The following is a 24,733-nucleotide window of genomic DNA, read 5'->3' on the forward strand; positions in this document are numbered from 1 at the left end:
CATAAATCATTGCGTCCACGCTGCCTATTAAACCAGCCCCCAGGATCATTTTTCATATTTGCAGCCATTACGGAATACAGCTTCTGCTCTTCCATTTGGTTTAGACTTTACTGCTTCTGTGGGCCTCACCCCAAAAACCTGGCATGAAAAATGTCTCTAGGAAAAGCTGGAGGATAAACACGGCTCCGGATGCCGCCGTCTTCAGGGAGGCGGTGAAGGAAAAGCCCTCAGTCCAGTGCTGACCCTCTAAGAGGCACCTGGCGTTGGGAGAGTGGAATCCCAATTGTGAGGGGCACTGGTGTGTTCCCGGATCCTGCTCCCCAGCTGCTAACCCGGCCGGGCTATGCTTCCAGCCCTTGAACAACCTGCATCAACAAAGAACCAGGCCCCGTCCACAGGTGGCTGCTGAATCCTCTCCAGAAGCTACGACTCAAGAGTAAAACTGACCTTGGACCTCGTGAAGGGGAGGCGGCCTAAGCTTGCTCTAGCTGGGTTAATTTGGGGTTCCCACTAATATTCTCCAGGACCTGTTTTTCCACGTCCTCCTTTAGAAATAACCAGACCGGGGCGGTGGGGGCGGGGGGGGGGCGTCTGGGGGGGCTCAGCGGTTCAGCATCTGCATTCTGCTCAGGTCGTGACCCCAGGGTCCTGGGATTGAGTCCTGTATCCAGGAGCCTGCTTCTCCCTCTGCCTGTGTCTCTGCCTCTCTCTGTGTGTGTCTCATGAATAAATAAATAAAAGCTTAAAAAAAAAAAAAAAAAAGAAAAGAAATGACCATACGTGGTATCTGCAGTCAATGAACGAGGCTGAGGTTCCCACGCTGCCCTCACCGCCAGCCCCTTCCTGTGCAGGTAAGCACCCCAATTGCCACCACTGCTAACAGAGAGCAATCCTGACACAGCCGAGTGCTGCCTGGCTGCCTCACAAAGGCAGTGTCTCACTAAGACAAAACATCTCTACCGCACTTCCCACTTCACTCAGAATGAAATCCCACCGCCTTCCTGTAGCTTGGGGGGCTCGGCAGGGTCTGATCCTGCTGACCGCTCTCCCCTCATCACCTACCCCTCTCTGCCTTGCCACCTCCCACCCTCCAGCCACACTGGCTTGCTCTGTGTTCTTGAACATGCCAGGGTCACTTCTGCCCCAGAGCCTTTGCACTCACTGTCCCCTGGCCCAGAACACCTCACTACCACCCCCCACACATAGTCATTATCTCCTCTGTGGGGCCATCCCTGACTCCCCAGCCGCATTCTGTCCCACTGTCCTATTGCAATTCTTTTCATGAGAGCAAACCAGGATCATCTGACATATTGCACATTAACTCGTCTGCCCCAGTCATCTGCTAGAACGTGGGTTCCTGGGAGCAGGGATCACACAGGTGTGGATGGTCTGTGGTGTGACCCCCAGCACTGAGAACAGCATCTGGCATATTCTACTACTGCTGCTTTCGCAGGAGCACGAGCACAACCATAGGGGCTCGGCCCCAAACTTATCACGGCAATAGAACCACCTGAAAGTACCCCTGGGTGGCTCAGCGGGTAAGCACCTGCTTTCAGCTCAGGTCGTGATCCCGGGGTCCTGGGATCGAGTCCCATATCAGGCTCGCTGCAGGGAGCCTGCTTCTCCCTCTTCCTGTGTCTCTGCCTCTCTCTGTGTGTCTCTCATGAATAAATAAATAAAATCTTTTAAAAAAAATTTCAATCTCCTGACAGGTGCCTGTACAACTGGGTGAGTGACTATCTAGACAAAATTCTCACGCGCCCCGTAGGGAAAAATGCCTACATGGCTGGTGTTTTATCCTCTACAGAAGAGGTTTCATTCAAAAGCTAGAAAAGAAGATGTCAAAACAGGTTTCCTCCCATCCACCCCAGAGCGTGGACACAGAGAGGACGAGTGTCTGAGCCCCGGGATAGAGAGAGGAATCAAGAATCGTGATACACTTGACGGGATGAGCACTGGGTGTTATATTCTATGTTGGCAAATCGAACGTCAATTAAAAAAAAAAAGAATCGTGATCTACGGAGGGGTGGGTGGGAGGTGAGCCATGGCCTCGTGCTGTGACACATGGGCACTGTGAGGCCTGGTGAGATGTGACACCCCGAGGCCCCGCTCTAAGCTGTCATTCTGAAATCGAAGATGCCACAACCATGAGAGGCAGCTGGACTTTAAGCACCATGAGGGAAGAAAATAGGGCTCTCTGTGATTGAGGGGTACGTATCCACTGTGCCCACAAAAGGGGCCTCAGAGCCAGCGAACGAGGCTTCTGTAGATTTTGCTGCTGCTTCTCTTTTTTTTTTTTTTTTGAACATTTTATTTATTTATTCACGAGACACACACAGAGAGGAAGAGACAGGCAGAGAGAGAAGCAGGCTCCCTGCAGGGAAGCCGATGAGGAACTCGATCCCAGGACCCGGGGATCACGCCCTGAGCCAAAGGTGGACACTCAACCACTGAGCCCCCCACGTGTCCCTTGCTGCTGCTTGTCACTTCGATGGGCCGAGGTCTCTCACCCCTGAACAGTACCGAGGTTCTGAGTCACCCTGGAACAGGGCCCCTCAACTCTGTCAATACCAGATGTGAGGGGTTGGACAACCCTTGTTGGGGGGCTGTGCTGCCCTGGGCACTACAGAGTGGCGTTTGCGCCCCCCCCCCCCCCCGAAGATGACAACCAAAGATGTCTCCAGACACTGCCAATGCCTGCTGGCAGGCCAAACCAGCCCCAGGGTTAAGACCCACGGCACTAGGGGGCCCAGATGTTGCCCACAAAACAAAGAGCACAAGGCAGCACATCTAACGGGGTCTTCACTTCAGGCCTTCACGATGCTGGGGTGCCCGCTGAATCCCCAACGCACAGAAGAGTGTGTTGATCGTCCAACTGCATGGGATGACAAAACCCTTTCTTGGTAGAGAACTTGACAGACCTAGCATTCCGCCCACCTGGGCACAGGTGCCCCAGCCCCCTGAGGTTGGGGGCGGAGGTGACCACACACTCTGTCTAGCGCCTCGGCCCTCTTGACAACTGTCATCATCGGGTCTGATGATGGTGGTCTGCGCCCACCTCCCTGCCTTTCTCAGCACCCCAGTCCCACTCCAGCGCCCAAGTCAGTGCTCAGCCGACAGGCCTCTGGGCTGTGCAACTCAGGCGGGGGCAGGCGCCTGTCATGCCTGGCCCCTGAGCCAGCTCCTTCCAGCCCTCTTTCTGGGGGATAGCCCCCACACAGCACAGAGGGGACAGCCTGGTGCTGGGGGCCACAGGCTTCGAAGAGGTGACCCCACTGACTCAAAGGGCAAGCTCCCCCACCGGCTCCACAGGCTCCACCGGTCCCAGCAGCCCCGCAGATGTGACAGGTGGCAGTTCACACCTGAGCCTCGTCCTGTCCTGCTCCGGGGACCAACCACTGTGGCCAGGAAACACAGCTGGGAGCCAGGTTTCCTTCCTAGTGTCTGGCTGGCCAGGAGCCAGCCTGGAGGGCCACACCTCCCTTTATTCCCACTGGCATTTCTATTGTTAGAACAAAAACAGAAACACCAGACGACCCAATACAGAAGGCAGTGTGCCCAGAACTGCCTGTCCTCGTCCTACAACAGGTAGGAAGGCCAAATGGGCCGGTTCTGGCAACTAGCTCTTGCGATGAGGTGTGTGTGTGTGTGGGGGGGGGGGCTCACCCTGTCCCTAGGGAATCAGGAGCAAATATCTCATTTTCCTCTCTCACAAGAGGGTTTTCTCTGTTTGGGTTCTTTTTTTTTTTTAATTAAAAAAATTAAATAAATAAAATAATTAAAATAAAAAAGGGACTCCTGGGTGGCTCAGTGGTTGAGCATCTGCTTTCAGCTCAGGGTTTGATCCCGGGGCCTTAGGATCGAGTCCTGCATCGGGCTCCCTGCATGGATCCTGCTTCTCCCGCTGCCTGTGTCTCTGCCTCTCTCTGTGTCTCTCATAAATAAATAAATAAAATCTTTTAAGAAAAGAAAAGAAATAAAAAATATATATGTCTGTATATATGTATATAAACAAGTATATATATACACTTATTTATATATTTGTATATCTATTTATATATAAAATATATAAATATGTATTTATATATTTAGAGGTTTATTTACATTTTACATACATACAAATTGACAGCATACATAAATATATGTGTGTATATATATATATATATATAAATAATGTCAATAAAAACATTTTAAAAGCCTAGAACACCCACTCACCCCTTCTCTCGTGCCTTGGCTGAGTCTCCAGAGCTGCATTTTCCTACCATTTTGTTTCTTGAACTCCTCTGCTCTGACAATTCTCATTTCCTCAAATAACACACTTTGGTCATATGTTTTATCTTATATGCATCATACAATAAACTGTAGAGTTCCTAACGTATCAGGGGTAAAGAGTGTCTGAAGACCTCAGGGCTGCAAGGCAGGGGTGCAGCCCTGCACCCAAGACCCTTCCTCTGATGCGAGGGTTCAAAGTCCTGCTCATATTTTCTACACCTGCCTGTACACCTTCGTTCATGCGTTCACACAGCCACTCTTCCGTCGTTATTTTAGCTCTTCCCTTGGTCCCCTGTGATGGGTTATGTCAGCTCCGTGAAGGCTGTACAGGCCCTCACCCCCCTCAATGGAAGCTGCTGCCTCTCCCCTCCTCTTCTCACCCCTACCCTCCTCACAGTCCCCACCCCATGATGATGGAGGCATTGGTGAGCTCCCTCAATACAGAAGCCAGCTCGTGTCTGAGGGCTGAAGGGTCCCACGGAAGAAAAGGGGAGGTGCAATCCCCATCCTCAGAGAGCATATATGACCAGGGCAGCGAAACAGCACATTACTGCAACCTGGGCTCATGGGTAAGGGCTCTAAAAATCCACCTGCCTCTTAGGAACTTGGTACAAAACCCCCACCTATGATAGGAATGTCTCCCTCGACCACCTCCACTTGATTGCCTTTGCAGACAGAGAACTCACACCCTAACGAGGAATCCCAAGTGCTTTCTAGAACATTTTATTTGAAAGTTGCCCCATAGAAATCTGCCTCCTTTAACTTTTCTCCTTGATGCATTTAGGAGCTGTGCAGAGCAGTGCTGCTCCCGCTTGGGGTATCCACACCAGCAGACAGGGTACAACCCTGATGCCTCACTGTGTCACCTGGCTAGTTCCCCTCCTTAAGCACCTGAGAGGGAGTGAGCATGAGCAATCAGGCTGCTAGTGACACTACCAGGGAGAGCCCAGCCTTCCAGCCCTCCACATCACTCCCTGGGTTTGGCCAGTAAGATCTTCAGCCAGGTTCCAGACCCCCAGAACCCAGAGTCTTGGCCTTTCCAGTGGAGGTGGGTATGGGGCCCCTCCCAGCTGCCCCCAAAGCAGTGAGTGGACAGTACCTGTTGGAGGCAGAGAGCTCCTGTGAGGGCCAGGGCTGGCTGGAATCCCAGGAGAACTGCTGGGACGTTCCCAGGTGGTCTCTGGTCAAAGAAAGAAACACACAATCACTTTGAGACTCTCACAGGGGCCAAACCTCAGAGGGTCATGGAGCAGAGCCGTGGGCTGGCCACCTTCTTGCACAACCCTGGGAAGCAGGAGTGGGCTTTCTGCTCCCACATTATTGCCCCTCTGCATTTCCTATGATGCACAGTTTCTCTTCACTGGGGACCCTTCTCCCATGAAGGAGCAGGAGAGGTGACCTCCTAGCAGGGATCTTTGGGAACAGTCCCCATTGCACCCCCAACAATCCCCCAAAGGTGCCGACTCACAATCTCCACTTCTGTCTCGTGCCCCTGACCCCCACCTGCCAACAGGGCATTTCTTCCAAGTGCCCAGTGTCGCCCGAAACCCCCGAGCCAGAGGAAGGAGCCCTGGCCTGGGAGGGGGTGGGGTGGTTTAATACAGAGACAAAGGAGGGGGGATCTTCTGCAAAATGCAGGTGATTTCTCAAGTCCTTCTCGGCTCTAAAGGCCCACATCTTGTCTGAATTATAATCGCTGCGTGAGACTGGCCACCTGTCCCTCCCCGGATGCCCAGCTACAGGGGCCAGTCAGGAAGTAAAGCTAACGTTGCAACCGGTGCTCGCCTCCCTGAATGCGACGTTAGGCACAGGGCCACTGTGAGCACAGACCTCTCATCAAGTTATCTAGTGATGAAGACGATCCTTTCTCATGCTATACAACTCGACAGTGTAGAAAAACACAAAGGAAAGAGTAGCATTGGGACACCCGGGTGGCTCAGCGGGTGAAGCGTCTGCCTTCGGCTCAGGTCGTGAAGCCAGGGTCCTGGGATAGAGTCCCGCATCGGACTCCCTGCTCAGCGGGGAGTCTGCTTCTCACTCTGCCCTTGTTCATTCACGTTCTCTCAAATAAATAAATAAAATCAACCGAAGGAAGAAAGAAAAGAAAAAAGAAAAGAGTAGCCCACATGGTCCCACCAGCTCAGAGGTCCTCAGCGTCAACGTTTTAGTATCTTCAGTGATTTATTCTCGAGCTGTGTACACACACCTTTAAAATCAAACAAAAATCATACTATCCCTTCTTTTCACTGATCGACTCTTTTATTTTTCCCAACCCACGAAGAGCACCCTGCTTAGCATCTATGAACAGCGCCATTCTGCGTCCAGACCACCTGGGTTGCAATCCCGCCTCTGCCTCCTCTGACCCCTGGAACCTCAGGCCAGGCTAACCATCCTCCAGGTTCCTTGGTTTCCTCCTCTGTAAAAGATGATCGGTAAGGGTATCCACTCACGGCAACCACTGTGTTGGTGCCAAATGCCCACATTCGGTATATTTTTAGTTAAATGATACTATGTCCATATAATGGACTAATCAAAAATTGTTAGTAAAATCTCAGTGGTCTGAGATGCTCAAAACAAAAATAAGCAACACTTTTCAACAGCTTCTCTTCAATTTGGATTCAAGGGAACTGGATTCCTGCTTCAGTGCTGCCTATAATGGGCTGTGTGGCCCTGGGCAGCTCACATGGCCTCTCTGGTCCTCTGATTCTCCATCTGAAATGAAATGGTTGGGCTAGTTGGTCTTTCGGGTCCCAACACTCCTGTCCTCCAGCTTTGGTCAGTGGTCTTAAAATCTTAAACCTACTGTTTGGGTTCAAGGGGTTTATGGCTCCAGGAGGAAGAAGTGGGCGGGGTGGAGATATTGGTCCCTTCGTGTCTTAAAGGAGAGACTTCAGAGCAGAGGGTGAGTGACAGGAGCAGAAGGCAGATGTGACCATGGAGGGGACAGCTGAGGAGTGACCAGAAAATCAGGCTCAGTGGCTTCCCGTGTTAGGAGGGGCCGGGGGGGGGGTGCTCACCCCAGAGCCCTGCTCTTGCTACAGGTCACACACAGGGACAATCCTTTGCTGGCTCGTCCCCCACATGGCAGACAGAATAAAGTCCAAACCTCAGAGCCCCGGCAGTAGGGTGTCCCTATCTGTCCAGCATTCACTTCACTCCAGCACATTTGCTGGTCTTGCAACATGCCTTACTCCACTACCACCCCCGGAGGGCCGAATCTTACCAAATGTCTCTTCCACCAGGCAGCCTCCCCAGACTGCATTTCTCCCCTGCTGTCAAATGCCCAAACTCTCCAGAGTGAACGCTGTAGTGCATCCCCCAGATGTCTCCAGCTGCAGAAGCTACGCCTGGGGTGAGGGATGGGGGGCGCTGCACATCCAATGGCTGGTCAATGTGGGGGGTTAAAAAGCTCACCAACCAATCCTTGCCTCAAGTCAAATAATCCCGCATGGCCACCCAGCTCAGAGCCGGCAGGGGCTGACAGACCTTGTGACTGTACCTGGTACTGTTTTGCTTCCCTCCCGGGGGCAGCTCCCTGGAGCACACCCCCACCTGGACCTCCTGCACATAATCTGCCCCAGATTTGCCTGAAAACCAGACCCAGGAGCCCCCAGCACACACACTCGCACCCCACTAGCTCCTCACAGGGAATCAACCCTTTGTCCCACTTCTCAGACAGCACACACTTTGACCTTGACCCCTATCCCACGTCCTTGAGAGCCAGGTCTGTGGCAGGCTCCCCCCTGCCCTGCTGGGTGCCTGGACAGATGGGCAAATGGAAGGACAGACACCATGGCAGCACATGTAGGTTCCCATGTGATGCACCCTTCCTGTCTCCAGGGACAAACAGCCCTGTTCTCCCCCATGGGCACGGTTCCCAGGGAGATGCCCACTTTTTGCTGTTGCCCCACCCTTCTGGTGGCTGATGCCTGATTTCAGAGAAGCCCCAGCAGCCCCTTCTGCCCCATGGGAGCTTGTGGAAGTCAGCTGGGAGCGGGGCGGCACACACCTGCAAGGCTGTGCTCCAAGGTCAGCTGGGCGGCCTCTACGCCGGGTCTATGCGGGAGCACCAGCTCTTCTTATAGCTGAAGGGGGGTTGTGGCCAAGACAAAATGCAATCTTATGGGCAAAAGCAAGACTCATGTGGACTGAGAAAGGACAACCATGGTGACTCCTGGCGGCAAACGGAGCAAGACAGGAGGGCGGCAGGGAGAGGTGACTCACAGCATGGCAACGGTGACCTGGGCTGGGCCCCAAGCAACCTTCCCACTGAAGCTGCTGCATCTGTGGGATGTGGGGCAACTAATGAGAGCCTGCTGAGAGCGAAGAGCAGGGTGGGGCTGCCCCTGTGGGTCCCCCTCCCCCTCACTGGGAATCCTGATGACAGAGAGGAGGAGCCACGGTGGCATCATGTGCTCAGAGTCTGCAGGAGGAGGATCTGAAATCACAAGGGGATACGGGCTGCAGTCAGAACCCCACTCCCCAGAAGGCCCCTTCTGCTGCACTTGCTGGTCTGGGTCCCTTACAAGCCCCGCCCCCAAGCTGGAGTCCCCCCTTCCTGCAAGAACCACATATTTTGGCCTCAACTTCATCAGGGCAATGGAACCGCCTGAAGGGGGTGCCTGGGCAGCTCAGCAGTTGAGCATCTGCCTTTGGCTCAGGTCGTGATCCCGGGGTCCTGGGATCGAGTCCCATACTGGGAGCCTGCTTCTCCCTCTGCCTATGTCTCTGCCTCTCTGTGTCTGTCATGAATAAATAAAATCTTAAAAAAAAATGGTGAAGGAATCAACTCAGCCTCCCTCCTCATCTTGGCCAACTCTGGCCAAACCCAAAACACAGAGCTACTGAGCCAGGAAAGTGGCCAGGCCAGGCCGGGCGGATGTCTGGAGAGAGCCACGGGGACTGTGGCTGAGTGACCTCACCAGGAGCAGGAAACATCACCCCAGATGACCATACCACCCACAGGGAGGAAGCCATTTCTAGGCCTTTTTCAATAAAAGGTCCCCTAATCTATTTACAACACTCCAGGCTCCCTGAACAAGCCAGGGCCAAACTGAAGCAGAAGGTTTGGGGCCTGACTTACCCTGGGTTCTCTCCCTGGGGTTTTAGGTGGTTCCAGAAACACCCAGACTGCCAGGGCCAGAGGTGTTGTCAGGCAGGCCCCCAAAGGCTGAGGGGGCACAGCAAGGTCAGAGTGGAAGAAGTGAGATGTGTTCTTGGCAACACTGCCCACCCATGCAACTCAATCCATGAAAAACACTTTTTTTTTCCCCAACGGCAACCCTAACTCGATTCGGACCTCCAGTGACAACAGAAAAGCCACAGACACACACAGATCGCCTGCCCGTGGATCAAACTGGACCATCAATGCCACAGGCCAGAGAGTTTAATTTCCCCATCAGTGGTTGGCAATGACTGCCACGTGGAATAAAACTTCTGGGGGCACCTGGGTGGCTCAGGGGTTGAGCGTCTGCCTTCGGCTCAGGTCGCGATCCTGGGGTCCTGGGATCGAGTCCCATGTCGGTTTCCCGGCAGGGAGCCTGCTTCTCCCTCTGCCTGTGTCTCCTCCTCTCTTTCTCTCTCTCTGTCTCTCATGAATAAATACATAAAATCTTTAAAAAAAAATCAAAGTGTAGTTAGTTGAAAGGAGGACAGAGACATAAATCTGGGATTCAAAGCACAGACGACCCCTCCTTAAAATAATAATGGCAATGATAATGCTAATAGTGAAACAGGCAGTGAGGCAGCAGTTATTAACTTTGCACAGTTATGTCTGAACTTCATTTCCCTGGTTAAGACTGCATCCTGCATGCATTGGAAATAGCGGCTTCCGGGGGGAAGGCCATGAGGACCCCCCTGGATCTAGGCCACCAGTTCTGGTAAATGCCTTGGGCATATGTCAACCTTGTCCTGTCCTGTCCTGCCTGGACCCCCCACCCCTCACCCTTAGTCCCTGTCTGGCCCTCAATGGACTCAAGTGCTTGACTGGGCCAATCCTTGGCTGTGTGGTAGCTCCCAGGTGAACAACCACTGGTTCCAGTTCAGAGGGAACTGGGCCCATGTGGTCCTGGCTGGGTTCTGGGATTCCTGAGATCCCCTCCTCTTTACCTTCTAAAAAAAAATTCATCCTTTTAAATCTCTCTGCTCCCCACTGCTCCTCCTGGCTTTTCCTCTTGTTTGGTGGTGGCCCCAACTGTGGCTTCCTTTGGCTTGGCACCCCCTGCCCTTCCCACTTCTCCTCACCAGGAGGGTCTGGGGGGCTGTTCTCAGGGTTTTCCTAGCCCGATGGTAGCTCTCCTGCTCCCTTCTGCAGCCCCTGCCTCTTCGGATCTGGAAGCTAGAAGCTATTCCCACCCTGCTCCCCCCACCCCCACACCTGTCCCCCCGGGGGCTGCCATGCTCTTCTTGGCCATGTCCTATACTCCAACCAGGAAGGCAGGTCCTAGGAGAATCAGAGGACACCTCCTCCCAACCTGGATACAGAATCTGCAGTCAGGTCGGCCCCCATGAAGGCAAGCTGCAGCACATCCCAGAGCCCCCATCAGCATCTGGAGGGTCCTACTCATCCCTCCCTTTGGGACTCCGCAGCAAAGGCTCTGGTTCCCTCCTGTATCCCAGCATTTCCTCTGTCCTTGGCTTTGCGATCACAGCAGTTAGGGGTCTCTGACAACAGGAAGACCATAGACCCTCCGCAGGAAATGAACTAGTACTCTCTGAACACCATTCATGCCTGGTCTAGCCCAAGCCCCTCCATGCTGGGCACCTCCTTCAACGGCCCCCAAATTAGTACAAAATGGGCACTATTATTTCCCATTTTCTTTTCTTTTTTTTTTCCTTAAGATTTTATTTATTTATCTAAGAGACAGGGCATGAGCAGGTGGAGAGGCAGAGGGAGAGAGAGAAGCTGACTCCCCACTAAGCAGGAAGCCCGATGTAGGGTTCGATCCCAGGATCATGACTTGAGCAGAAGGCAGACATCCAACAGACTGAGCCACCCGGGCAACCCGATTTCCATTTTCCAAAGGAAGAAGCTGAGGTCTTGATGAGAAGTAGCAGAACTGCAGCTCAATCCACCAGCAAGGACCTCCCAACGTGCAAGTGACACCAACATCTCTGAACTCTGTGCTAAGACTCTGGGAGTTGCAGCAAAACAGTGCTGTTGGAGTCTATACACCACTAGTGTTTGAGAATCACCCTCAAAATCAATAATGTTGTTTTATGAATTTCATAGAGATATTAGACATATTTATGACTTGGTAAATATTTGATATAACATAATAAGTTCTATTATGGAATACAACAGTACTATACTTGAAAGCCTACTCTGCGCCTGGCAGTGTCCTGCGCCCTGTGGATACTACGGGAAATAGAACGGGTTCAAACACCCTCCCCCCTATCCCTCAGCTTACGTTCTAGCAGTCACAATGCTATTCCTTCCATTTTTAAAATATCAATATGCAGAATTTTCCATGAATGAAAATTTAAAATCTCCTGATGGAAGTGGAGGAAGAGAATCATGCCAGGAAGAAGGTAACCAATTAAAGCATATCAGGTTAGACATTAGAACACACTGAAGAATCAAGTAGGGAAGAAGGGTAAAAAATAATATTAGACAGTGATGTAATTTTAGAAGGGTAGCCACAGAAGGCCTCCCCCAGACAGGCACAGTTGAGTCAAGTTTGGAAAGTATTAGGTATCTAAGTACTAAGTATCATCCGAAACCACTTCGAACTCAGCAGCTTGAATCAATAAGCATTTTATGATGTCACACAGCTCCAGAGGGTCAGGAAGCCAGGAGGGGCTTCATGGGGGTGGTTCTGGCTCAGGCTCTCCCGTGATGTTACAGTCAGGGTCTTAGCTGGGGCTGCATCATCTGAAGGCTTGAGTGGGGCTGCAGGAGCCACTTTCAAGATGCCTCACTCACACAGATGCTGGCAAGGGCCAAAGTTCCTTGCTGTGGGGGCTGCTCACATTATGGCACTAACTTCCCCCAAAGTGTGTGGGCGGAAAGGCAGGGAAAAGCCACGATGCTCTTTTATCACCCAGCTTTAGAAGTAACTCTCCATCACCACTGCCAGACCTCACAGCCCAGGACTGATAGAACATGGGAGGGAAGCAGAGGAGTGCCAAGTGTTGGGGTGCCCAACAGACTGGTGCCAAGTGGTGGGCAGGTTGGGGGCTGTCTCAGAAGCTGGCAAGAAGAAAAGGAGTGAGCCATGCACATATCTGATGACACAGAATTGGAGGTTGAGGAACAAAATGTCAATAGGCTTTAGGGCAGGCACAGGTCTGTCATCTTCAAACAGCTACAAGGAAGATGGTGTGGCTCAAGAGTGGGGATGTAGGTGGGGAGCAGAAGAAGTCAGAGGTAACAGGGTGAGACTGGATTATGCAGGACACTGGCCCTCAGAGTGGGGTCTTGGACCAGCAGCATTAGCATCACTAGAAATGCAAAGCCTCAGGCCCCAGCTATCGACCTCCAGAAATGGGCACCCTGAGGGTGGGGGTCCAGCAATGTGGGGTAGCCACTGCAGGGCTTTAAACAGAGAAGTGGCACAATCCAATGGTGACCACTGTGTCTGGCCATGCCTCTGAGCAGGCTTCCTGGACTCAGCCACCACATGCCCCTCAGCATGTCTGGTGCCCTGGATGCATCATCTGTGAATACCGACTCTCCCCATCCACCCAGTCAGCTTTTCAGAGATGGAGATGAGCTGGGGCCCTTCCATAACTCCCTCCAGAAGGAACAGCAGGAGCTTGGGAGCATGGATGAGTATGGCAGGGTCCATCCATGTGAGGATAGCACTGCCACCACTGCCACCACCACCAAGAAATGGGACACTAGTGGGACCCAGGGATGTCTCACTCAGGAAGGGTCAATGAAGGGGGTGCCCAGGTGATGATGACCCCTTCCCCCTGCCCTCAGCTCTAGGACCAAACCCCTCCATGTTGGTTTCAGAACCTCGTGGGCATAGAGAGAATTCCTGAACCATCATGTGACACCCAGGAAGAGATTCTCACCTGGGAAGCTTAATCCTGATCTGTCTCCCATGGGGGCCTCCATTACTACTCCAACCCTGTTCACACAGCTCAGATCCCTGGTGGCAGGGATACAGCAGTGGTGTCTCAGCAAACAGAAACACACAAAGGCTTTTTGCAATGGGCCATCCATGGGCCTGTCAGCAGAAGAACTATGTGCTGTAGGCTTGCCTGGGTCTGACCTACCAGCGGGAGGGCTCTTGAGCCCAGGCCAGGCCTCTAGTTTCAGGCAGCATGGTAAGACCTCACCATAGCCGTTGGACCCCAGAGTCTGCATCCTGAGCTCCAGCCAGAAATGCATGGCAAGAGTCAAGCCCGCAGCAGTGGGAAAAGAAGGGAGGTGCTAGCTAATGGTCCCCAATTCCCAGGGTCCAAGAGTCACAAGCAGCACACACATAACCCTGACGGCCCCTAGAACTGCCCCCTCTGGGCACTAAGAGTCCTCATGCTCTGAAGAAGTGGTGATACCAGGACTCTGCTGTTCAAGAAAGGGAAAGATATGGATTGCACACCTGCCCCTGGTCCTTAAAACACCTCTTGGCCCAGAGCTGCTGTTATGTGCCTAGAAGCTCAGGCACTGGTGTCACACAGACAGATGCTCAAATGCCAAGTCCATTCCTTAGAACACATCCCCCAAAGGGAAGGGGAGGAAGGGCACCTCTTTGGCGCTAGGGGGAAGAGGGTCCGAGAATGCCTTCTTTAGCCTTTCTGAGCAGTAGGAATGTCCTTCAGTTGACGAGAGAAACATCACTGTTGGTGGCCTACCACTTCCCAGCAGCTCCAAGGATCCTTCTGGCAAGCCTGTGATCCAGGTGGGGCAGGGTCCTTAAGCCCAGTTCACAGATGGTAGAGAGGCTGGTGATACCAATGGGATAAAGAGGCGGCCCCTTTAGTGCCCTGGCCCTCTGACATTGGCCTCAACCAGTGGCTGCCTCTAGCCTACAAAGAGGGCCTAGAAGAATAGGACCAGCCATGGCCAGAAGAATTCTAGTGGGGACATGGAGAGTGGGGTGCCTGGAACTCTCAGCCTGTCTTTCAGACCCTTTAGGAACCCTGGTATACCAATCTCCTTACAGAGTACAGTCTCAGGCAAACACACCAGGAATCCCTGAACTTGGGTTGAGGGGTAGTGAGCGTTGACTGCAATTTAGGAATAAGCGTCTTGTCGTGAGCCATCAGGTCACGACTGGCCAACTGCCAGTTCGTGGATATTATGACCTTCATCTTATGGTGGAGAAGTAGGTGGATCCCAAGAAAGAGACCTTATCCAAACCAAAGCCTAGACCATCGGGATCTGGGATGTAAGCACAGGTACATGGCAAAGTTCCAATCTCATTTCCCAAACTGGGTTATTCATCACGATCATTGGGACCACTTGGTAAAAATACAGATTCCCAGACCCGGGACCTGAAAATTCTGGTTCAGTAGGTCTCGGGCAGAACCCAGAAATCAGCATTGTTAACACGGAGTCTCAGTGATAAACCAGATGGGGGTAAAAACTGGTAGAGACCCCAGTAAACCATCCCAGGAACCAGCCACAGACTAGAAAATACCTAAAGACACAGAATCCGAGGGGGTTAGGGTCAGGCAAGGTATGAAGCAAGATGCATGGCAGCAATGTAGGATCATGTTAGGAAACTTCCTAAACGCCCATCATCCTTACCCCAACCTTCTAAAGCTATCAGACTCCCAACATCTGTCCCCAGAGAGCCTTGGCTTTGACATGAGGCTTTGTTGACTATTTTAGTTTTAGAATAACCTAATCTAGCATAGATTGCCACAAATCCTTTAGCATGACTGAGTTTTTAGAGTCTTTTCTAGAATAGGGGACCACAGAGAGGACAAAGCACTGTTGTGAAGGAAGCCAAGAGGGAAAAGGCACCAGTAGAAGGTTCTAGTGGGTGGGGGGTGGGGGAAGCCCAGCTGTTTGACATGGACAGTGCTGGCAGCAGGCTGGAAGGCAGGTGTGGGCCAACTGGTTTGGACATGGGGAGAGTCCAGGTGACCCCCCTGGTCCTGTGTGCACCTCGTTGAGATCATTCAGACTATCCAAGCACTAAGTATGAACAAGTGCCGAACCTGGGGAGGAGCTCCAGGAGCCCACAACTTTGTCCTGCCCTTAGGCGGTAGACAGCCTGGGTGGGAGGGCTCGGATCACCTATCCCCTTCCTCAGCCCCAGCACCTGCTTTCAAGTCCAGTCCGCCCACCAGATGTGAGGGCAGCGACTGTGTCACATAAATGTATCCCTGTCTCCCAGGTACCGCGTAGAGTAAGCAGTTGGGTGTTTGATGAGTGAATGCTGACTCAGGTCAAAGCAATTGTGAGAATGGAGTTTGGGTATACAGCCAAAGGCTGGTTTTTAAAAATGAGCGTGTGTGTGTGTGTGTGTGTGTGTGTGTGTGTGTGCGTGTGTGTAGATAAGACCATGGAGAACAGAGCACCAAGCCCCTTCACATAGCATGAATTATGCAAGCAATCCAATCCAAAAGGCAAAGAACATATATGGATGATTTAAAGAAAAACAACTGCAAATAACCAAGAGGAAAAGATGCTCGTTCTCTCTCAAGAGTCGGAGGAACCCAAATTAAGATAACAAGACACTATTTTCCTACTCACTGGATGTATATCAGACTGATAACCCCTCATTAGCGAGGATCTGGAAAAACAGGTTGGGAATGTCTTGAAAAAACACAGCGTGGAGATAGTGATCAAAATCCCAAACACACAGATCCTTCGACCTAACAACAATTTCGGGTGTGCAATGATGTAATGAGCATGGCGATGTGTTTGGGGGCATCTTTTGTTAAATGGTGAAAATCTCCAGGGAAACGCTGTCAATGCCCAGGGGACACAATGTTGTGTTGGGAGGATGGCATTCCACGCAGCTGTTCCCTGGGAATGGGGCGGATCTGAATGTGCAGATGTGCAGGGCGTGTCTGACACACACCACTAAGTGACCAGTGTACAAAAGGTGCTCAGATACATCCTAGAAATGTATGTGCACAGGAACACCTGGGTGACTCGGTGGTTGAGCATCTGCCTTGGGCTCAGGGCATGATCCCGGAGTCCTGGGATCAAGTCCCACATCGGGTTCCCCGCAGGGAGTCTGCTTCTCCCTCTGCCTGTGTCTCTGTCCCTCTCTCTGTCTCTCATGAATGAATAAATAAAATCTTAAAAAAAAAAAAAAAAGAAATGTATGTGCACAGAAAATTGCTAGCAGAACACACAAGAAACATTTGATGCTAGTTAATTTTTAAAAATCAAGCCAAAGTGGGGCGCCTGGGTGGTTCAGTTGGTTAAGCAACTAACTCTTGATTTTGGCAGCTCAGGTCACAATCTCGTGGGTCGTGGGATCGAGCCCCACGTTGGGCTTTGCGCTCAGTGGGGAGTCTGCTTGAGATTTTCTCCCTCTCCCTCTCCTCTCACTCAAACTCATTGTATCTCTAAAATAATTAAAACAAAATCAAATCAAAAAGGGCCATATTTTTATAGCATCCCATCTGAATGCTTTACCAAGTACATGATAATTTTCCATGAAAGAGAGGTGACACTGTATCATGTTAGTGTAGGAATAAATTCAAAGACGGAAAAATAAAAACAAAAAAACAAGAAACAGACCCAAACAGACTAGGTTAGCATATGGTCCAGCGGTGCTTTGCAGGGCAACTGTGAAAGGCTGAGGCAGTCAATAAATGCTGGTAGAGCACAAGGCCAGTGATCTGAAAAAAATTAAAGTCCATCTATTTCTCAACCATTTTCTGAAATTAAGTTTTATCTGGCTTAAAAATGTTAAGGGGGGATACACAGTCCATGAGAGTCCTAGAAGAATACAGTCCCCTCTTTTGCTGGCAAAGGCCTTGCTTCTTGAGTGTGGTTCCCAAAGTGAGGAAGCGAAAAAGCTACAGATCAACTGGGCTTTCTATAAAAATCACAATCAGAATCCTAAAACATCATTTTTTAAAAAGATTTTATTTATTCCTGAGAGACACACAGAGAGAGGCAGAGACACAGGCAGAGGGAGAAGCAGGCTCCCTGCAGGGAGCCCAATGCAGGACTCGACCTCCGGGGGTTCCGGGATCATGACCTGAGCCAAAGGTGGATGCTCAACCACAGAGCCACCCAGGTGCCTCTAAAACATCATAAAAACAAAACAAAACAAAACAGAATTACGTGTTACCCATAATCAAGACCCTTCCCTTAAAAAGGTCCAAATGCCAGGGCCTTTCTAGGCAGACCCATATCTGGGGAATGCCTACTTGGCCACTACTCCTTGTTCCAACAGGCGTGGCTCAGAACGGGTCTTGGGAGGCCATCTTCAACCCTCAGCGGCCAGTTTCTGCTAACTGGCTGCTAAAAGAAAAAAAGCAAGAATGCAGAGAAAAATAGGTATGTTGCAAACCCAGAGAACCCGGTGAGCCTGAGACATCGTGAGATCCCAGAGACAGAACCTACAGCTCAGCTCTCAATTTCCAGTTCTTTAGCAGAGGCTTCTAGGAGATGGCCTATGTGCTTCTAATAGATGTCCCTTCTTTTCCCCCTACAAGCTAGTCTGAGTGGGCCCCTGTTCCTATAAGAAGACCCTCCCTGGCACACCTGGGTGGCTCAGCGGTTGAGTGTCTGTTTGCCTTTGGCTCAGGGTATGATTCCAGGGTTCTGGGATCGAGTCTTGCATTGGACTCCCCGCAGGGAGCCTGCTTCTCCCTCTGCCTGTGTCTCTGCCTCTCTCTCTGTGTTGCTCATGAATAAATAAATAAATAAATAAATACCCTCTTGCCCACAGACATCCACCAAACTTCATTGCCCTATAAACAGCCCACGCCAGCCCTAAGGCCATTATTATCTGGAATATTCTTCTGTGACCACATTTGGAATATTTTTCTAGGACTGTGCTGAACAGTGGCTTCTTAATACGCCCCAAGGAGGACTTCCATAATCTCTCCATAGAAAAAAAAAATCACACCCCTCAACCATTCCGAAGCTTCTCTTCCCGCTATGGGGTATCTTTCACTCACATGCCACCCTTAGGATCTGTTTTCTGAGAAAATTGGCATTTGTGAACTTCAACCACGCTGCATGGCTAATCCAGATTTAGAAGCCTTTCCAGTAAAAGGTGTGACTTTACATTTATAAATAATGCTCGAAATCGTGGAGAGAGTGTTGCTTTTCACAAGGCAGAGGAAACCTTCGGAAAGAGCCATGGCTATTTTGGGGAATAGAAATAAGCCGTCCTCCCTCTGAGAGGTGTGGCCACCAAGGCACTCTCCAAGCCTGCTGGATTCCCAAGAAGACCATCTAGCCCCCGAATCACAAAGCGGGGAGGAACCAATACTCCAAAACATGGACAGAAATTTTAGACAAAATAAGCTCTTCAAGAAAGGGCATTGAGGGTGCACCTGGGGGGCTCAGTGGTTGATCATCTGCCTTCTGCTCAGGGTGTGACCCTGGGGTCCTGGGATCGAGTCTTGCATTGGGCTCCCTGCAGGGAGCCTGCTTCTCCCTCTGCCTGTGTCTCTGCCTCTCTCTCTGTGTCTCTCATGTGTAAATAAATAAAATCTTTAAAAAGGGGGGGGGTGCATCAGGACAGAGAGGAATATACAAAGTGAGGAAGAAATTGGTAGCATTTTCAAGGTGATATGAAATAAGATTCTTTGAGAAACAAAATGAGCAGGTTGGAAAAAACCTCTCTGCTAAAAGGCCTGCCAGCCTCGTCCACTAAGGAAAATTCTGGAATGCCACCAACAGGGGCAGCCTTCAAGGTAGGCTCAAAGTACAGTAGTCCTTCTCCATCACCTGGCAGGCTGGTGAAACCACAGACCACAGGACCCCACTCACTCCCAGAGCCCCTGATTTCAAAGGTCTTGGGAGTGGGGGTGGGGGCGAGAAACTGCATTTCTAACAAGTCCCCAGGTGGCGCTGATGCCTCTGGTCCAAGGAACTCCACTTGGAGAAGCACAGGCCTGGGGGGTGCCAAGGAAGGAGGGAAGGACATTCAAAAATAAAATAAAATAAAAATAAAAATAAAAATAGAATAGAAATAGAAATAGAAATAGAAATAGAAATAGAAATAAAAATAGAAATAAAAATAGAAATAAAAATAGAAATAAAAATAGAAATGAAAATAAAATAAGCAAGATTTTTTCCCAAAGGGACACCCATCAAAACAACCCACAAATCACTCCTGACTTAAACACACCCACGATTTGAAGTACTTCCCCCAAACAGGTGGCGCTGTTAAAAACTGCAGCCAACAGTCAACGTGACCCCGAGAGATCCAGAAAAAGAAAAGTGCCCCCCCCCCGCACCCCTCACAGGGCCCATGCTTTGAGAGCAGAGAAGAAATCCAGCAGGACCACCACCATGCAGGCCTCCTCTCCATCTCTAAAGTCCACCAGCCAAGAAGGCTTTGTATTTGCACACCTGGTCACGGGAATTCATGGGGATGCAGTCTCTCTAGGGAAGAGGTAAGCCAGCTGGATGGGGACCCAAAGCACTGGGTGCTCCCTGGCCCGTTCTGTTCTGCTTCCCAAGGCTCTATCCCTGCTGTGTGCTGTGCACCTGCTCCTGTAGAGGCCCTCTGTCCCCCATCAACAAGTAACCTGTTTCTATACAGCAGCACAAAGCCACTGAAGTCTTTATCTAGGGACAGGGATGATGGCTGGGGAGGAGGGAGGAGAGAGAAGGAGGGAGGAGTCCATCCTTGACTCCCAGCCCGGCATCCTCTTCTTTCACAGTGGAGAGCACATAGTTGGGCACCCCTGGGTGCTCCTCACCCCACATAAATGAGACCAGGGTGCTCTCAGGCTCCAGTCTGTTCACCCCAGCTCTGGAGGCAACCCCAAAGTTTAGCAGCGCCCAAAGATCCCACCAGAGGACTCCAGCAGGAAGAGGGAGAGGACCAGGGAGGACAGGCATCTGAGAAAGCAGAGGCAGAGGAACCCAGGAGGGCGGGCTGGGATCTGGGAAATGAGTAGAGCAATTATTTTTATCCTACTTATAAAAGTAATGCAGGTCCCGGGGGGTGGGGGGGTGCAGTGCTGGAAAATTCGCAGAAAGGTCAAAAGGGGGAACAGAAGTCCTCCCAGATCTATGACTGGGAACCATCCACTACCGACCAACACCTCCGAGCCCTCGTCCCTGCAGCCAAAGCTGTGCCCCTGGGGCCACAGGGCATCCCACCCAGCAGGAATCAGCGACCACGGGAGGTGGTGGCAGGGAGCTGGGCCACCTGCGTGGCCACTGGAGTCTGTCCCCCAGGGGAAATACAGAGCTTGAAAGACACCAGCCTCACCCCTGCTTTTACAGAGACGGGGAATCAAGATGGGGAACTGCCCGGGCCAAGAAGGGGCAGAGAGCTGTGGACGTGCCTGCCAGCCCAGTCCTCTTGGGTCCACACACAAGGACATGTACGAGAAGAATCTAAAGCATCTGGGAATCAATCGCTTTCTGGGTCTCTCTCCTATAGCTTACATAAAAGGCTTTTCTGCACTTCCTTCTCTTGGAACTACCAGAAGTCTGGGGCCCAGGCAGCTATTTTAAGCCTGGGCCCACGCCCTGCATTCACCAACAGGCTGGCAGTGCAACAGGAAAGCAGGCCACCTTTCTGGTGCTGATGCTACTGTAACCTCAGGCCAGGTGTGGACAAAGGAGGTGACAGGGTGTATCCTCTCCACAGCCTCCAGGGGAGGACACGACACCTCTCCTGCGACTTGACAGTGCCCAAAGAGACCCCTGGTGGCCCTTTATGCGGGGGCCTGGGAAGCATGCTGGTGTTCTGGGGCTGCCCCAACAAAACACCACCACCACCAAGGCCACTTACACAACAGAAGTGTGTTGTGTCCCAGTTCTGGTGGCCAGAAGTGTGAGATCCAGGTGTTGGCGGGGGTGGGGGCCTTCTGAGGGTCACGACGGAGAGTCTGTCGTACAGACTGTCACCTCGGCCCTTCCTTGGCTCAGAGCTGGGTATCCTCCTTGGATCTTCACATCATCTTCCCTTGTGTGCGTGTCTCTAGGTCTAAAAAAACCTGCTTTTGCTCTGACCTCCTCAACGCCAACTGCCCCCAGTCCCTGGAAACCCCTACACTAGGTCCCCAAGATGGCCACTAAAGGGTTACCGCCTGGGTGCGGGGTGGGGGTGAGGGGCAGGACCTCCTCCAGCACGTTGTTCCCAGAGCGCATCCTGGTTCCAGACCACAAGATGTTTCCACGCTCGCCCACTGTAGGAGCGAGTTCTTCTGGGGCTGATGGCCTCTTTGGAGGTGCAGACAGGCATTAACTACAGCTGTCAAGACGGCAGGAGATTCATTCACCAGCAGGGGCTGCCTGGTGAGAAGCCCAGCGGATGGTCTGTCCAAGGCTGAGATGCTTCCAGCGTGGGGTCGCGGTGCCCTGTGCACAGCCCAGCACGCTGCTCCCAGGGAGCGGCATGCAGTAAACACATGTGTCTTGCATGACTAACTTCTCCCCCTGTTCTCCCACACCTCTTGGATTGAGCACGGCCTACTCTGGAATCCGACTGGGACTGAAATAACAAGAAAAGCTGTTACCCCACTCCCAAGATCTTCCTCCGATAATAAAGATCTGATCATCGGGAAACCATGCCAGCTTCCCATCCGGAGGTGTGTTCCCCAACACTGGTGGGTAATGGGCATTTGGGGTTGCGACTCCGGGTTTCGCAGATTCTTAGAGGTCTATGCCAGCAGAAAAGGAAAGTGACTCCAACTCACAAGGACAGTCCCCTTGAACAGGCTCCTCCCTACTTCAGGGAGCATCTCGCCTTTGCAAAGGCAGCCATTGCATTGTGAGCGCCCACACCACCCCTGCGAGAAGCCATCCAAGTGGATAATTAGAGCTGAGCAGAGACAAGGCATTTAACAAACACTTGTTGCTTGATAATCAATTCATGCCAGCACTGCCCCCTTGCTGATCACGATGCATCCTGCGGATACTGATCTTTGCTAGGGGTCCTATGGGTGGACTCCATGAGCCCCAACCCTTTCAACAGCCACCCGGTTGCCACTGCCCATCCTGGTGGACCCAACTTCCTGTTTGAAGCCGCAGGCTCCCACGGCCCCTTGACACCCACACAGGCCTCACAGCAACCCACAGAAAGGCCATGCTTCCTGCGCCGATAGTCAGGTACACAGAAAACCTCCAGGAACAAGGCAGAGCGTGAGATGAGCTGGTAGGTCCTCACTCAAACAGGTGCTTCATGACGGTACACCAGCCAGGCGTTCCTCCCTGGATCCTTGATTCTCGTACCTGGTTCCCTTTCTTAATCTCTGATTCCCAAGAGCATTTATAAAATATCCTCCCAACTTGGTATCTCATGCCACCTCTCTTCCCCAGTACTTGGTGCAAAACCATGAGGCTCTGTCTGAACGTAGGTCAAATGCAACACCCACAGGAACTGGATGCGTGAGATGCGCACACGAAGCTGAGTGTAAGAAAAACCTGGGGCAGTGGCCACCTTCTCAGCTCCACCCTATTCAGGCAGGAAGGTGGGTTCAACATGGCCATGGCTCATGATGCTTTGAGAGAAGACAAGTAACAGGATGTTCATGAAAAAACTTCCCAGTTTTCAATGTTGGCAAGTCACTGAACATTTTAAAGCACTGTGTACGTGGAATAAAGTGCTTCTCTGGAAGGCCTCTGGTCTCAAGACAATCCAGCATGGGACCTTCACTATACCTGCATCGCTTCAAGATAGCCCAGCAGGTTCTGGAGGTCCTGACCCTGCCCTGCCCATGTGTCTCTTACCACCACATACAGCAGCACTATAATGCCGCTGCCCTAGAAATTCAGTCGGATCAGAACTCTATTTTATTATTTTTTTTAAAAAGATTTTATTTATCTCTGAGAGACACACAGAGAGAGGCAGAGACACAGGTAGAGGGAGAAGCAGGCTCCCCCTGGGGCACCTGATGCAGGACTTGATCCCAAGACCCCAGAATCATGATCAGAGCTGAAGGCAGATGCTCAACCACTGAGCCACCCACGTGCCCTTCAGTACTCTATTTTAAAGAGTTCAAGCCAAGCAAACATCATTCCTTATGGGTACACAACTCACAGCCATCTTGTACCTTTTTCAGCCCCTAATTAAAGAATATTAGTCAAGCTATTGACTGGCCGAGGTCCCACCACCTGATACACCTGGGTTAACTTGATATGGATGGATTAGCCACCAAAGCTTGCTAGGTCATGGGGCGTGGGGGCAGGGACAGTAACTCTACACTGGCACCCACTTCCTAACCAAAGCCAAGGCAACCTTGGAATCCCCAATCTAAAAACATCCAGAGAAGAGCAATATGAAAGTAGAAGCCTTACGACTTCCTGCTGCATAAAAGGCCTGAACTGTTTCACTAGACTCTAAGTTCCCCGAACACAAAGGTGGTGTTCATTCGGTCTAGACGTCCAAGTGCTATAACGGAAAAATGAAAAACGTAAGTCCCAAATGCTCTGATTGAGCCATATCTGGGAGCAAAGTGGAAACGAGAGCCCATAGGTGTTTTCAAATGGCAAAAATGCTGGGGCACCTGGGGGGGCTCAGTCGGTTAAGCATCTGCCTTTGGCTCAGGTCATGATCCCAAGGTCCCAGGATCGAGCCCCACATCGGGCTCCCTGCTCAGTGGGTAGGCTGCCCCTCCCCTCTGTTTGTGTGCTCACGCTCTCTCTTTCTCTCTCTCCCTGGCAAATAAATAAATAAAATCTTAAAAAAATAAAAAGGCAAAAATGCTGAGATTTTAAGAAAAAAATTGAGCGTTTGACTCAAAAGCTTTGAAATTAAAAGATCTGCCATGACATCCTGTTAGAAGGATCAGAATAAAGACAAGAAAATATCCACAAACCAGTTACCTTGACAATACTGAAGGATATAAATGTTAGCCTGGATGAAGGGTCCTTCTCCACAGTTTTATACTCAATCTCTATCCTGTCACTGTAAAATGGACAGATTTGTCTGTAAAGAGTTTCTCCTTGAGCTCCTAACCTTAACTATGAGACTTTACGGTGATACCACCTTTACCCTTGAGGCCATAATATGTGTTTACTTGCTTGAAAAAAACTATTTTTTCACTATATCTCTGTAAAAGGAAACTGGATTTAAATGTGCTCTTCAACCTTATTTTATTTGATCTGCTGACCAAGCCTTCATCAACCTTATTGTTTCCTTGCAAGTCAAAAATAGTGATAACTATTAGAAAACACTTAAAAGTATAAAGCAGACTGGGGGGGCTCATGGGGGCCTCAGTCGGTTGAGCATATGACTCTTGGTTTTGGCTCAAGGCATGATCTTGCGGTTATGGGATCAAGCCCCAAGTTGGGCTCTGTGCTCAAGTGAGGAGTCTGCTCAGATTCTCTCTCTTTCTCTTTTCTCTCTCTCCCTCTCTCTCAAATAACATCTTTTTTTTTTTTAAAGAATTTTAT

At 51.1% G+C, this 24,733-nt stretch overlaps 1 protein-coding gene across 7 annotated transcripts in view; it reads right to left on the reverse strand.

Annotated features, from left to right (window-relative positions):
* GAS7 (growth arrest specific 7) overlaps positions 1-24,733 on the reverse strand; it is a 209,806-nt gene that overhangs the window by 54,899 nt on the left and 130,174 nt on the right. For all 7 annotated transcript variants that reach the window (XM_041771061.1, XM_041771067.1, XM_041771065.1 and 4 more), the window contains one exon: positions 5,372-5,452. In XM_041771061.1, the coding sequence (XP_041626995.1) occupies positions 5,372-5,452 (81 nt within the window). The remainder of the gene's footprint in view (positions 1-5,371; positions 5,453-24,733) is intronic.

Source organism: Vulpes lagopus, chromosome 10, assembly GCF_018345385.1.
Source record: "Vulpes lagopus strain Blue_001 chromosome 10, ASM1834538v1, whole genome shotgun sequence".
In the NCBI taxonomy this organism is placed as follows: Eukaryota; Metazoa; Chordata; class Mammalia; order Carnivora; family Canidae; genus Vulpes; species Vulpes lagopus.